Below are 15468 nucleotides of genomic sequence, written 5' to 3'. Positions count from 1 at the left end.
AACATTTCACTGATTTTACAATTTTAACATCATTAACTGGGGGGTGAGGCTTAATATTCTTTATGCTTATTGAGCTTTTGCTTTTTTGCCATGTGCTGCCTTATACATAATTTTGTCTTATTTTTTAGATCTATTTTTAAGTTTGAGTGTGTGTGTGTGTGTGTGTGTGTGTGTGTGTACGCTAAAGAGTGTGTTTGGGGAGTTCAGAAGAGGGTGTCACATCTCCTGTAGATGGAGTTTTAGGTGGCTGTGAGTTGCCCCATGTGGGTGCTGTGAGTCTTACTTAGGCCCTCTACCAGAGCAGAATGTGTCCCTATAAGCACAAGGCCATCTCTCCAACCCCATATTTAAGTTTTTTATTAGTCTTTTTTTTATTGCCCAGAACTTTTGTGTGTTAAATATTTTTAAAGGTGATCCAATTTTTCATGTGTTTAAAAAAGATTTATTTACTTATTTTTATATATGTATGAGTGTGAAGCTGTGTTTATGTATGTGTACCACATGCATGGCAGGTGCCCAAGGAGGTCAGAAGGGGCTCTCAGATCCCCTGGAACTGAAGCTATAGACAGTTGTGAGGCACCATGTGGGTGCTGGGAACCAAACTCGGGTCCTCTAGAAGAGCAGCAAGTGTTCCTAAGTACTTACTTATCTCTCCAGCCTCATAATTTCTCAAATTTTGACACAAATTGTATTTATGTTTTTAAAAAAGACTTTACTTGTATTCATTTCTATGTGTCTGTGTGGATGTATGTGTACATAAGTGCCCAAGGAGGCTAGTGTCACAGGTGGTTAGGAACCACCTCCTGTAGGTTCTGGGAATTAAACTTGGGTCTTGAGAAAGAGCCATTTCACAAGGGGTGTTGGTAAGCGCTTTGCTTCTGTCTGCATCAACTTTAGGGAGTACACTAAATTGTTCTTGATAGCATTTCTTCTACTTCTGCTCTTGGAAGAAATCACACAGTGTTATTTCTTTACTTACTTAAAAAACAAAAACAAACAACAACAACAAAAACAAAACAAAAAAACCTCAAAAAAAAAAAAAAAACTGGTAGAATTTGCCAAGGAAGAATCCTGACCTGGAGAGTGTTTTAATTGATTTCAAGGGTGGGAGGCTCTTGAGATCATTTACCTTCTCTTGGGTTTGGTTTCTCTCTCTCTCTCTCTCTCTCTCTCTCTCTCTCTCTCTCTCTCTCTCTCAGTTTTATCATAGAAGTATACTGAGTTTTTGAAGAATCAGGTTGTTTAAATCTGTCAGTTTTTTATGTCTTTCCTTTTTCTTCTTTGTTTCCTTTCTATGTTCCCTGTGAGTTTTCTTTTTTAAAATTTTTTATTCATTTAAAAGTTTTTTATTTTACATACCAACCACAGTTCTCCCTCCCTCCCCTCCTCCCACTCCCCTCACCTTCCCCCCATCTAACCCCCTATCGACTCCTCAGTAAGGGTAAGGCCTCCCATGGAGAGTCAACAAAGTCTGGCACACCAAGTTGAGGCAGGGCCAAGCTCCTCCACTCTTTATAAAGGCTGAACAAGGTATCCCTCCATAGGGAATGGCCTCCAAAAAGTCAGTTCATGTACATTTATCATGGGATAAATCTTGCTCCCACTGCCAGTGTCCCCATAGACTGACCAAGGCACTCAGCGATCACCCACATTCAGAGGACCTAGTTTGGTTCTATGCAGGTCTCTTAGCAATCATTCCAGAGTCAGTGAGTTTCAACTAGCTCAGGTCAGCTGTCTCTCTGGGTTTCCCCATCATGATCTTGACCCCCTTTGCTCATAAAATCCCCCTCCCTCCCTTTGACTGGACTCCAGGATCTTGGTCCAGTGCTTAGCTGTGCATCTCTGCATCTGCTTCCATCAGTAACTGGATGAAGATTCTATGATGACAGTTAGGGCGGTCACCAATCTGATTACAGGGAAAGGCCCATTCAGACACCCTCTCCACTATTGATAGGATTCTTAGCTGGGGTCATCCTTGTGGGTTTCTGGGAGTTTCCCTAACACCAGATTTCTCCCTAACCCCATAATGCCTCCCTCTATCAGGATTTCTCTTTCCTTGCTCTCCCTCTCTGTCCCTCCCCCAAGTACCCTTGAATGCACTGGCACAAGAGACCGCTTCCTAAATATAATACCAGTAGCACAGACACTGAGAGCAACAATTAATAAGTGGGACCTCTGTAAAGCAAAGGACACAGTAAATAAGACAAAATAGCAGCCTACAGAATGGGAAAAGATCTTTACCAACCCCATATCTGACAGAGGGCTGATCTCCAAAATGTATAAAGAACTCAAGAAACTAGGCATCAAAATACCAAATAACCCAATTTAAAAATGGGGTACAGATCTAAACAGAGAATTCTCAACAGTAGAAACTCAAATGGCTGAAAGACATTTAAGGAATTGCTCAACATCCTTAGCCATCAGGGAAATACAAATCAAAACAATGCTGAGATACCATCTTACACCTGTCAGAATGGCTATGATCAAAAACACTGTTGACAGTTTATACTGGAGAGGATGTGGAGTAAGGGGAACACTTCTCCACAGCTAGTGGGAGTGCAAATTTGAACAGCCACTTTGGAAACCAGTATGGCAGTTTCTCAGAAAATTGGGAGATCAATCTACCTCAAGACCAAGCAATACCAGTCTTGTACATATACCCAAAGGATGCATATTCATACTACAAGGACATTTGCTCAACTCTGTTCATAGCATTATTTGTAATAGCCAGAACTTGGAAACAACCTAGATGCCCCTCAGCCGAAGAATAGATAAAGAAAATGTGGTCCATTTACACAATGGAATATTACTCAGTGGTTTAAAAAACAAACAAACAAACAAAAAAACAAAGATAAAACCCGTTTGACATCTTGAAAATTTCAGGCAAATGGATAGAATTAGAAAAAAAAAAAAAAAAAACCAGCATGAGTGAGGTAACCCAGATCCAGAAAGACAAACACAGTATGTACTCACTCATAAGTAGATATTAGACATAAAGCAAAAGATAACCAGACTATAATCTACACCCCAGAGAAGCTAGGTAACAAGGAGGACCCTAAGAGAGACATACATGGATGCCTCCTGGGTAGGGGAAATAGATAAGAGCTCCAGAGTAAATTGGAAGCACAGGGGGGAGTAGGGAGGGGTAAAGCAGGGAGAATATGAGTGAGTTTCTTTCTTATTTCCTGTGATGAGAGCTGGTTGCCCTGTACCTCCTATCTCTCATGATGCAATCATTTAATGCTACAGGTCTCCCTCTAAGTTCTTCATCAGGTGCATCCCAGTGCCTTGGGTTTTATTAACTGCAAACAATCCCAGTTTCTCATTAGTGCTGTTTGAAGTGTGCTAGTTCATTTCCTCACATTTGTAATGTCCCATTGATCATTCTGCTACTAACCTCTGGATTAATCCTGCTTTAGTTGAGAACATACTTTGTGTGCTTTTAGTGTGCACTAGTGCATGTGTTCTGCAGGTGTGTGGTAGGATTTTTATTACATGTCAGTCAAACACATGCAGTTGTTCATGTATCCTATGTCTTGTTGATTTTGTGTCTACTCATTGTGTACATTTCCAAAAAGACCCTATTGGTTTCTTTGACTCTAATTAGGCCTCTGTCCATTTATCTTTTCAGTTTCCTGGGTTCCTCGTGGAGCTAAGTGCACAGACATTAAGACTGATTGTGTATTCTTGGTAGATTCAGGCTGCATTCATTAAGCAATGTTCTTCTTTATCACCACTAACTGTCCCTGCTCCAAAGTGGATGAGGCTACGCTTCTGGCTTTTACTGTCATAGATCTTAGTAAGTTCCCTTTCGCTGGGCACTTGACATTTTTGTTGCTCTTTTCTCCTTCTTTCCATGCCAAGTTTCCCGGTAATATTCTTGCCCTTTCTTCTGAAGGTCTTTCTTTAAGGTCTCTTTTAGAGTCCTGGCCTTCCCCACCCCTCCACTTCTGAAGGACATTTTGTTTTTTCTCTCTTGGATGTAGACTTCTAGGTTACAGTCTCTCCACCCCTCAGTCACTTCTAAAATGTTCTGCTTCCGGTGCCCTTCACAGTGTCTGATGACAGACCTTCAGACTTTTCACACCCGTTTCCTTTGTCTCTTGCATGTTTGCCCAGTAGCCTTCTGCATTGTGCCTTTTCTTTCTGCAGTTTATGCTGTTTCTAGATAAAAGATTCTTTACATTTGTACTGTGTTGGGTGTGTTGAGCTTCCACAATCCATTTAACACCGTAGTCAAGTCTAGGAGGTTTTTTGCCATCACTTCTTGTGAAGTTTTGTGTAGGTTTTTCTTCTTTGTCAGTTTTTCATAACATAGTTCTTACTAGGTTGTGTCCCGCCCTAGTCCCTGCTTAGGAATATGCTAGTTAATATTTTTTTTCTGTTGTTTCTATTGGATGATGTTTTTAATCTTTAATTTTAGGTGTCTCATTTCTTCTGTTGTCTCAAAACATTCTTTGTATGATTTCTACCCTTCTAGAGTATTATTATTTGGGGATTTTTTTCTTATAGCTGGAGTACAGGCACTGGTAAATGTGAACGGAGCATGCAAGGCCTCTGGTGTGTGGGGTAGCATGTCTTCTGAAGGCCTCTCAGTTCCAGGGGGTTTATTCTTTAGTTTTTTTCTCCTTGTCCTCATTGTTACTGCAGTGAGTTACTATCAGGTGGATTTTCCAGCTCAATTTCCTGTTCTGATGCTTCTTCTGGCTCAACCTCATGCCCTCCCCCTTTTCTGGGATTCCCTTTTCTACCTCTTGGGCACATCCTTCTATAAGATAGTCATCTTGAGGTACCTCATTGTTTTGCCCTTCATGTGGAGTTCATATTTCTGGTGACAAATTCTTTTTCAAGGTCTGAGTATTTGCATCTACTGCTGAGGAGATCCTGGGGGTCTTTTCTGGGTCCTCAGGAAAATGTTGACCTTTCTGTTTTGGTGGGTAGCCCACAGTGTCTTTGGTTTTCTGCATTGTACCAGGCCCAGCTGAAGGTTTCAAAGCATTCGTGGCACCCCCTGGTTCTTCCTGTGTTCTATGCCACCCCAGAATTAAGGACTCTAACCACGATCACTTGGCCTGATTCCATGTGCTGTGCCCTGATGAAGCCTGAGATTCACACAGAACTGTCAGATTGAACTCTTAGTCTCTGCCCTAATCCAAATCTCCCTCCTGTGTCCTCACTTTCTCCTGTGTGACTGATTGGCCAGAAGAGCAGAAAGCAAGCTGGATATGATGGGTGCTGACACTATGGCTTGTAGGAGTATCTGGACTCCTGGACCAGAGAGTGGTGTTCACCTATGTAGCCTGGTGCTTTGATGGTGCAAAAGGAATGGAACAATCCCCACTGGTGATGAGGCTAGGAAGTGAGGCTTCTGTACCTCTTTCTGCTGTCCCTGGCACACACCTGTGAGATCCCAGCACATTCCATGGAAAGGTATTTGTAGCCCTCTGAGCTCCAAGCTCCCTTTTTGTTCAGGTAAGGGGAGTAAAGGGAAGTGCAACTCACTGCCAGGTCAGAACTTTGATTTGTCTTCTCTGGTTTAGAACTTTTGAGTGTGACTCTATGCGCCCTTGCTGTGACTTAGGGATAGATCTGGTTACATACATTTGGTGAGACAGAGCAGCTTATGCTTATTTCATCCTTTCCAGTGTTGGAACTCATTATGCACCCCCCAAACCAGTTCACACCACTCATCTGCTTCAAACTCTCAGAATAGCTTCCTGTCATGCTTAGAATAAAAGCAATATTTTCTTATGACCTTTCTTCCATCATCAATATTCTGCCAATCTCTTTTCCACTTGTTCTGTTCTGTGATCATATCAAGCCTCAGGATTTTTGTGTTAATTGCACATTCTCTTTGGGAAGCTCTCCTCCAAGACCTTCAGAGAATTGCTTTCTTGTCAACAGAGTCCCAAATCAAACACTGTTTCTTCAGTGAGACCCTCCTTTGCCTTCAAATCTGAAGTGGTATTGTTTTTACTCCCCTGTTGATGTTTCCAGGAGATGCACTTAATGTCTGAAAACTATTTGTATTATAGGAGTCACATGCTCTGCTGCATTTCATAGCCTACTTTTTACACTAGCTGTTGCTATAGCAACCATATTTATGCAGGTATAGCCAGAGAGCACCTTGCCTCAGCAATGCTCAGCACCTCTTGCTTTCTGGGATATTGTAAATGCCTTGCCAAGGATGCAGGATTGGATGGCTCCAGGTAACCACTGCATAGTGGTTTATCTCAGTCAAGTGTGAGACCTGATCCTCCAGGGGAAAGCTTGTCCACTGAGGCCAAGATTTTGTGGGAGAATGAATCATCCTGTCTGCTGTGACTCAGGAGCTCAGTTATGAAGGAAAGTCTCTGCAGGGTCCTAGAAGGACCCAGGAAATGTAGCCCCAGCTACCTTAGGGTGGCCAGCTCAGAAGGTTGCCCCACAAAGCCCTTGGTGTGGCCTAGTCTCTTCTGTCTGCTCTGTCTGTACTCTGCCCTTCTCCTGGCCTCTCTTCCTTGAGTCCCAGCTCCCTGCAAGCTCTTTTCATAGGACCTGCCTTCTGGAGAAGCCCCTAGGCTCAGACAGTATTCTAAATGTTTTTCAAATGCTTTTTCTAAAACATTTAATGAAAACAAAGACAGCAGTCTGCTTTTAACATTTGGCTATATTGTATTGAAGGGACCAGCCCCCTGCTTTAGCAGCCATGGCAGGCTAACATGTGCTTACCTGACCTTGCCCCCCCCCCCCCCCCCCCCCCGCGCCCTAGTCACTAGGAGGTCAGATACCTTCCTGCTGGCAAGGAACCAATCAGAAGTTAGCAGGCAGCATGGCACTGGAACAGTAGCTGAGAGCTCACATATTGAACCATAAGCATGAATTAACTGGAAATGGTATTGGCTTTTGAAACCTCAAAGTCCACTCCTTGTGACATACTTCCTTTAACAAGGCCACACCTTCTAATCATTCCCAAAGTCCTTTCAACTGGGAACCAAGCATTCAAACATTTGAGCCTATGGGGGCCATTCTTATTCATACCACCACACCAGGACTTTGGAGGCTGTCCTTGCAAGCTCATTTCCTCCTTTGCACAGGTTTTGACACCCACAGCCCCAGTGATCCTGTTCCATCCTGTTTTCTGTTGGCTTTCACCTAGTTAAGAGGAGCCTTTGGCTTCTGTCAACCATGTAGTAGTGAATGGTTTTGAGAATGTCCTTGTGGGAGCCCTGTGAGTTAGTGCACATTGACATGGAATTATCAGGTCTAAGTATATTTATACATCATTCAAGGAAGTTACCCCAGTGCTGCCTCCCTGCCTCCTTCCCTCCTTCTCTCCCTCCCTCCCTTCCTCCCTGCTTCCCTTTTTAGGAAGTTGTACCAATTTATTTACACCCTACTTTTTGCTGAGGAACATCTTGGCCAACTCCTGCACCTGGAACACTTTTTAAATGTTTCTATTAAGTTGAGTGGGAAATATAGTGTCTTAGGGTTTGATTTCTTGCTCTGGCTGCTAGCTTGATAGAGTATCTGTGTCCTGCCCATTGGATTTCCTCCAGTTTTGACTGTTGCTTCACACCCTTTGCTTGGTTTCTTACTGAGTCATTTCTTATTGATTTATGGGAATTCTCCATGAAATCAGAATTCTGATTTATTGTCAGTTTAATACACTGCAAATACCTTTCCGCAAGGAGCTTGTCTTAGCTTTTTAATAGCTTAGTTTGTCTTAGCTTTTAAATAGCTTCCATTCTTATCAAAGTTCCTGACTTTAACATGGCCAAACATGCTGTCTTTCTTTTATTGTATTTTATATGCCATAACTCATTTGTGAAATCTTCCACTTCTCACAAGCTGGTTGCTTGTCTTAAAATTTTTAAATTTGTAAGTAAATTTGACATAGTGTTGCATGACTTTCTGGACAGTTGCAAACATCTATTCACCACAGACAGGTCACTGATGACAGAACAAAGAAGTGGTCCACTCAAGTCTAGCTTAGTGTATGGGGTTACTTATAGCGACAGACACCAATGCCCCAGGAACAGCTGTATCACCAATATTCCTACGCCAGCAGGAGTGACAGTTCATGGGAGCTGTGTTCTTAGAGGTTCCTGCATAGCTGCTGACTGGAAAGACTCTCAGGATTTGTTTACTGACTTACAACCTTAGGGAGAGGTAACATTCTGTCTTTCCTAACCCTTGTTAAGTTGGATCAGTTTCTGTCCTCCTATAGAAGGGGTATCTGAATAAATAATTGAATTCTGAGGAAATTGCCACACCACACAAAATAGCTATTTTGTAGACTTTTAAGCTCATGGTGTGAGGTAGGGATATGGTTTTCTGTGCATATACCCATGCCATCCAGGGCTTTTCTGGAATCTTCTCCTAGAGAGCATCCCCTCTTAGTCAGACCTCCAATCTCCAGCTCTGAGACATGTTCTGGGCTGTCTTCCATTGTTTATGCTTTGGAAGATTTCTTGATGTCTAGCAGGCTCATCATCGTTTTGTGTGTTCTTGACACTTTTTAACTTATAGAATTTAGAATAGCACATACTAAATTTAGTAATTTAGAATTTACTAAAACTAAAACTTAGTTGTTCCTTGTTTTATTAGGGTTCATTGAATTCATGTAGATTTGGAGAATTGTGACTTCTTTTAAAATATAATCTTCTTATCCTAAAGCATAAAATATCTTTATTCATTTGACTGTTTTACTATTTTTTTGGTAAAAATTTAAAATAGTTTTCATAAATGTCATATATATATATATATATATATATATATATATATATATATATTCTATTTATAAGTGCTTTCTGGGCTGCATTGCATTTACAAATCTATATTCTTAAATGTTTCTCCTTGTAATTATCTTTAGTTAATACATAGAAATGTCACCAATACTGTGAGACTTTATCCTGCAATCTTTTTGAATCTATTGCTTTTAACTTCATGGAAAAGATTATTTTAATATTTTAACCCCCTCTTCCTGTACTCTCTTCCAAATTTGATTTGCAAGAAAACTGAGATCCTATCTTTCTTCCTCACCTTCCTTTCTCAACTATGCTCATGCAATAGTAACTGACATGCATGGGAGACGTCTGTTAGCAGAATTGGTTGATAAATTTGTGATTGTGTGGCTTCTGGCAGCTGAACTTTCTCTTCTTCATTTGCCCACCTTGGCCATAGACCTAAATCTATCACTGTGCCGGTTTATCTGCTCTCCAAAGTTTGCTCTGATTTTGGTTCTTTGGGGAAAAATCTCTTAGGCCTCCCTCCTCTTCAGAAAGGTGAATCCAAAAGAGCAAACAAAAACCAAGAATTGAACAAGAATGAGAAATAAATTATGTGTTCCAACAGCTCATAAAGAAAATCGACCACAGGGATGCCAAAAGGCATAGAAGTAAATGATATTATGGTGGGCACAAAATGCTACCAAGGTCTGAGATGGGAGTTAATTTATGAGTAACAGATAGAAAACGAAGATTCACCAATATGTCATCATGTCTACAGAAGCAATAGAAACACCAGCTCAGATGCCCCACACAAACAGTGACTCAGAACAGCAATGCATAGTGTAGATTTGCCACATTCCTATGTGGCTTCCCAGGTACAGTGTGGTGCTCTGCAAGTGAAAACAGCCTTTTAGGCAGGCTTTAAAAACTGCCTTATCCCCCTCCTCCATTAATGTTTTATGACTTTCTTTCTCGGATGAAAGATTTTGCTGTGGTTAAAGATTTCTTGAAGCTATGACAAAGGCCTGTCGGGTCTTCATTCCAGGACTCTCCTTTGCCTAGGAGCTAAGGGAAGAGACTGTTTATAGAGAGCTGCATGTTCCAGATGCCACCAGCTCTGGGGAAGACACCCTTACTCTCAAGCCCCAGCATCAGCCAACATGAGGATGTCCTCTGAAGATACTCCACTGGCATTGTCTGTACCAGAGACAGTGATGCGTTGCCTCTGCCTCCTTCCTTTGAGAAGGAGGAAATGGAAACAAAGCTGTGTTAGGAAAGACAGCTTTGTGCGCCTCCCCCCCCCACCTCTGGGCAGTGTCTGCTTTTGTGCGTGTATGAACCCTAGACATGTTCCCACAGCCCCCTGCATCTATGTCTCCTTCTCTCAAGGGAGCAGAGTACAGGTGTGATCAATGCAGTCTACCGACTGTGAAGGCAAACCTGCTTGAGCTCTGAGTTTGTACTCAGCCACAACCCAGCAGTCCTCTGTCTAGCCTCCTCCCCACTGTACTGCCCTCCCAGACATGTCTGGACATAGAGGCAGAATCCTACAGCCCTCTATTCCTTTGACTTGGCTTTCCAAATAACCAACAGAGCTCTGCCTCCTGCTTGAGGACACACTAGAGAAGTCAGATGTCTCCTAGAGGTCATGCTTTAATTGCACACAGATCTAGAGATGACCCCAAGAGCAGCTCTCTGTCTCTGTATCTCTCCCTTATTTCCAAGACAAACGATTCATCCTGTTTCCCCAAGGCCAGCACAGCTGCCCTCTTACTCTGCTCTTGCAGTGACCACTGGCTATCCCTTTTAGATTAGCCAACAGGTATTGATTTCCTGTCATGTGTTCACCATGACACCTGGTATTTGGGAAGCTGTGTTAGTTTTAGACAAACACTCAAACTGTAATGGAAACTTAACTGTGGTGATCAGCACAAATGAAGAATTGGCTATTGGTTCTTTTAAAGTATTTCTCTGTAGCTAATAAGTCTATAAAGAGGAGGCAGTAGGGTGGGGCATTGCTGCTATAGGAAGTGCCTGGTTTTCCAGCTCCTTCTGGCCCCAGCTCTGCCATTCACAGCCTCTGGATTGGTTCTCATCTCTGAATGGTTGCTAGCTTCAAGGCCTCTTTCTCATTCTAAGGATGAAGGAAGTGAAACTGGGGAGGCTAAAGGCTAGAAGCCTCCTCTGGGCTTTGTTACTTGGGGTCTGAGAAACCTGTGGCTTATTGTTTGGGATGCTGCCTGCTATTAGGAGCCTTTAGAAGTTGAGAACTTTACTTTCTATCCTACAGGAAACAAAGGGAGAAGAGGCTTCAAGTGCCCAGAAAGTTAACTAGCTTATAATATGTGCACCATCTCCAAAGAGGAATAATTTGGAGTCCTGGAAAATGAAGCTTACAGAGAAGTCAGCATAAACACATTGGGCCCAGTTCTTCCTATTCCAGCACCCAGCCCTTTTTTTCAGTCTTGGTTGGCTGAAGACTTCCTCATTTGGAAAGAGCCCTTATTGATTAACACTGTATACTATGTAAATAGATGGTCTTAAGGGCCAGCTGTTTGCCACTTGCTGAGTCTTAGAGAACTGAGCTAATTTTCAAGGTCATTTGTTCCATAGAGGGTATGACAAAGTTCTAAGCCCATGCCCAGAGACTTTGGCATTATTGTAAACTGCACCTCTGCACATCTTCAGATAGTGGGAGAGGAAGAAAGGGTTAAGTTGCTTCTTTTTGCTATTGGGGAGTTCTGAACTTCCCTCTGTCTTTCCATGCAGCACCCGGCAGTGCCATCTCCTCCTTGATGTCTTCAACTCCACAGAGCACGAGCTGACAATCTGTGCCAGGAACAACTCTGAGCTTGTCTTGCATGCCAGCGAGTGCCAGCGGTAAGTGGCCTGCAGAGGCAGAGTAATGCCAGGACCTAGATGGGCAGAGCTTGGTAATGCTGGGAAGATGCAGAGCCCCTCCTTACTCTCTTCTGGACCTCTCCTCACACCAAGAGGCCATGCCTTCTAGTCCAGTATGTAGATGGAATGGCATTTTTATTTTTTAATGCATGAGGCCTCAACAACAACAAACTAGCATGCCGGGGGCTTAGATGTAAGCCCCCACCCACCCCATGTTTGTTCTAGATCTGTTTACATATCCCTGTCTCTGTCTTATTTTAAAGAGTAAACTTTTCTTTCTCCCAAATAGCTGACATTGGCATTATTAGTCAGCAGGAAAATGCAAATGCAAAAGTCACAGGGAGAAGCTGCTGCACATTCATCAGAACAGGGAGATGAAAAAGGCATTGAGGGAGCGCTGGGGAGGATGCAGTACACCTGGAACTCTCATGCTGGCATGATAGAGAATACTGCACCCACTTGGGACAAGTCACAACACTTCCTTATAATAACAAATGTACATTTGCCCTTGTCATTGCTGTTCCAACATTAGTTATTAAAACAAACAAACAAACAAACAAAACTCAGGGTTTGGGACAGGCGAGATGACTCAGCAGGTAATGTCCATGCCATGATGTGTCTTAGTTAGGGTTTCTGTTGCTGTGAAGAGACACCATGTCCACAGCAGCTCTTCTAAAGGAAACATTTAATTGGGCCTGGCTTACAGTTTCAGAGGTTTAGTCCATTGTCTTCATGGCAGCACGCAGGCAGACGTGGTACTAGAGAAGGAGCTGAGAGTTCTACATCTTGGTCTGTAGGCAGCAGAAGCAACTGTGTGCCACATTGGGCATAGCTTAAGCACAGGAGACCTCAAAGCCCACCTCCTCCCCTAGTGACAAAGGCCATACCCATTCCAACAAAGGTACACTTCCTAATAGTGCCACTCCCTTGGGGGCCATTTTCTTTCAAACCACTATGCCATGTATGAGAAGTGGCACTCAGATCCCCAGAACTTATGTAAAACCTGGGTGGGTTTAACACCCCACCCATAATTCTGGATTGCAGGAAGTAGAGACAGGGAACCCCCTGCCAAGTTCCTGCTGAGCTATTTAGCCCACTAGCTCATAAGTTGAACTCTAGGGTCAGCAAGAGACTTGGCCTCAACAGGTAAGATGCAGATTGATTGAAGAAAGCAGCAGACATAAACCTTTAGCCACCCCCCCCATGTGTGTACACCCACACACATGTGAACATGCATGCACACTTGCCACATGCATACATATGCTAAACAAAAGCTAACCAAATAAGTTAAAGGGCTGGAAAGATGATTCCGTAGGTAAAGCTGGTAGTGTTTTCTACAAGGGGAGGCATACTCTGCAATAAAACCACAGAATGCCCAAGAGTTTGATGGGCCATTAAAACAGCCTTCTCCACAGAGCCTGCTGTGTGGTAGCACCACTTCTAGAATTGTTAGAGTGAACAAAAGCAGTCTCCAGTTAGTCTCAGCCTGGGGTTCCTCTGGAGAGGTTAGAACAGGGCTTGGCCTGGAATGGGAAGAAGGTAGTTTTCTATGTAATAGTCTGATCGGGTATCTCGGTCCGGGTTTGGGTTACATGAACATCTTTATCCTTTAAAACTCATAGTATGTTGACTGCACATCAAAAGAATACATGGAAACCAGTGTCGGGCCACAGTTAAAAATCAACATGTAAAGAAGTCTGGGCTTGGGACATGACCCCAGCAGCAGTCTGATGTGCATTGCAAATCACTGGAGTTAATGGACGCTCTGAGACCGGAGGGGTGGACAATGATGAGCCAAACTTATGTCACTGCTCACTTTAAGCTTTGTATTTGAAAAAAAAAATCTCAAAAGGAAACGTTGGGTTAAGTAAGCCACAGAAAGAACAGTTAAGCAGCACCCCCAGCCTTCTCTTCCTCTCCAGGGTGATTCTTTGAAAGTGGTAGCACCATTCATGTCTGTACTTCTCTGCTTTTACTGTGTATGTGTATGTATCCACAAACAAACATCATTTTGAGAATTTTAAAAAAATCTTTTAAGCATTTGCCTATCATATATGTCCCTTTGAAACTTAAAATAAGCATTGTACTGTGCAGCTAAATATAAACCCAGCCCTTTCATTTTGACTGCTATTAATATTTCATTGTGTAAATATTCCATCATCTTCATTTCTATGCTAATTCCTCACTGTGCAGTGGCTTCCAGCACATTCATATTTAATGTGATTGTTAATGACATGTATGGATGTGCATTAGGCCTTGAAGCCCTCTTGCAGGACAGTTTGGGTTACGGTTTGGAGGCCAGAGACCCAAGACTTGAGGCCACTGCTGACTTTCCTGTGAGAGGAGCCTGAAATGTTCCTAGTATCACCTTGTCCCCCCTTGGGATGGGGGAATGTGCTGGGGCCTCTGCACTCTTTGACCTATGCCGGAGGCTGAGCAAAAGCAAATGCCGGTTCTCCAGGGTAGCTGTCTGAAAGCATGGGTGCTGCCTACTGCTGTCCCACTTAATTGTGTGGTGAAACGTCTGCCATCTGTCCTGTCTCTTGGTCTGCCTGATTTTATGTAGCCCATAATTCAAGAGAAGATGATTCTAGTCTTTTGGTGACACATGTATAAAACAATTTTAAGAAATTATAAATCACTAAGCGTGTCCTGTGGCAAAGACTTGAGTCATTCTTGGCAACATGGGCCATGTGATAATAATGACCCAAGTCATAGATAATTGCAGTTTGGTTTTATGCTTCAGGCTTCTTCTTCATGAAGCTTTTTGCTTACCTTCTCATTTCTGAGTGCTAGCCCATACCTTGTTTGAGTCATTCACAAAATAGACATTCAACCAGTATTGATACTTTGAGAAGAGACTGTGTGGTAATCCCTGTGCCACTCCAGGAATGGCAAAACAATAAATTGTGGGCCACACTGAGCTGTGGAGAAGAAATGGAGGATGGTGGTATGTCCAGTCAGCCAGGGAACCCTCTATGTGCTCCAAGGAGGAGTTCTGACCTGAAATCATTTTTTCTCTTCCCTCATTTTACCATAAGAGACTAATAGAAGCCCAGTGGCACCTTTACTTAGATGTTGCCTTCCCTACTCTCTTGCTACTAGAACCACACACCTGGTAAGAGGTTACTTTACAGAGGAAGGGCTTCTTTTGGCCTTCAGTTTGAAGATATACAGTTAATCATGGTGGGGAAAGTGGGGTGGCAGGATCATGAGACAGCTGGTCATGTATGCTTCATGGTCAGGAAGCAGAAAGCAGACAGGAAGTGAGGGTAGCTCCAAAACCTCAAGTCCCTCCCACAATGACCCACTTGCTCCAGGGAGGCTTTACCACTTGACCACATGTTCAAACACATGAGCTTGTAGGCAACATTTCATGTTCAAACCCCAGTGTGTTTCTTAGCCAGATACCCTGTCTTGCCACTAATGAGCTCTACCTCCATGGCAGGGCCACGTTCTTCATCACCTCACACCCAGGGGTCTTTTGTGCCTGTTTAGCGTCCATTCACCTGAGGCTTCTTCAAAACTGTTGCATGCATGCCTCTGTCATTGCTGCTTTGGTGTCTGAGAAGACTGTGACTTTCCCTGTAGCTATCCCCTTGTCTCTCTAGTCTCTCTCTAGCCCTTGGGAGCTCACTGGTGGCCATGTCAGTTTGTTTTGAGTGATTCACCTAGAACTCAAACTTGTAGGCCCACCTTCAGTCCCAAAGCTGCTTCCACCATTGTATGTATTTGTTAAATAGCTGCCTGCTCTTAATGCCCATTGACTTAGTACCTGGTGGGTGCTCTCATGGCATCTTGACAGATTTAGCTGGAGTCTCTTGGTTCTGGATGCTGGAAGCCCAGCATCCAAGTA

General features: G+C 43.1%; 1 protein-coding gene across 3 annotated transcripts in view; it reads left to right on the top strand.

Annotated features, from left to right (window-relative positions):
• The window catches only part of Trappc9 (trafficking protein particle complex 9), a 473194-nt gene that overhangs the window by 306846 nt on the left and 150880 nt on the right, over positions 1 to 15468 (top strand). For 2 of the 3 annotated variants that reach the window (XM_027403774.2, XM_027403773.2), the window contains one exon: positions 11481 to 11591. The exons of the other annotated variant lie outside the window; for it this stretch is intronic. In XM_027403774.2, the coding sequence (XP_027259575.1) occupies positions 11481 to 11591 (111 nt within the window). The remainder of the gene's footprint in view (positions 1 to 11480; positions 11592 to 15468) is intronic. 3 annotated transcript variants of the gene reach the window in all.

The sequence above is a fragment of the Cricetulus griseus genome, chromosome 2, assembly GCF_003668045.3.
Source record: "Cricetulus griseus strain 17A/GY chromosome 2, alternate assembly CriGri-PICRH-1.0, whole genome shotgun sequence".
NCBI lineage: Eukaryota > Metazoa > Chordata > Mammalia > Rodentia > Cricetidae > Cricetulus > Cricetulus griseus.
The sequence above is the reverse complement of the archived record's forward strand: the minus strand, read 5'-3'. Positions and strand labels throughout refer to the sequence as shown.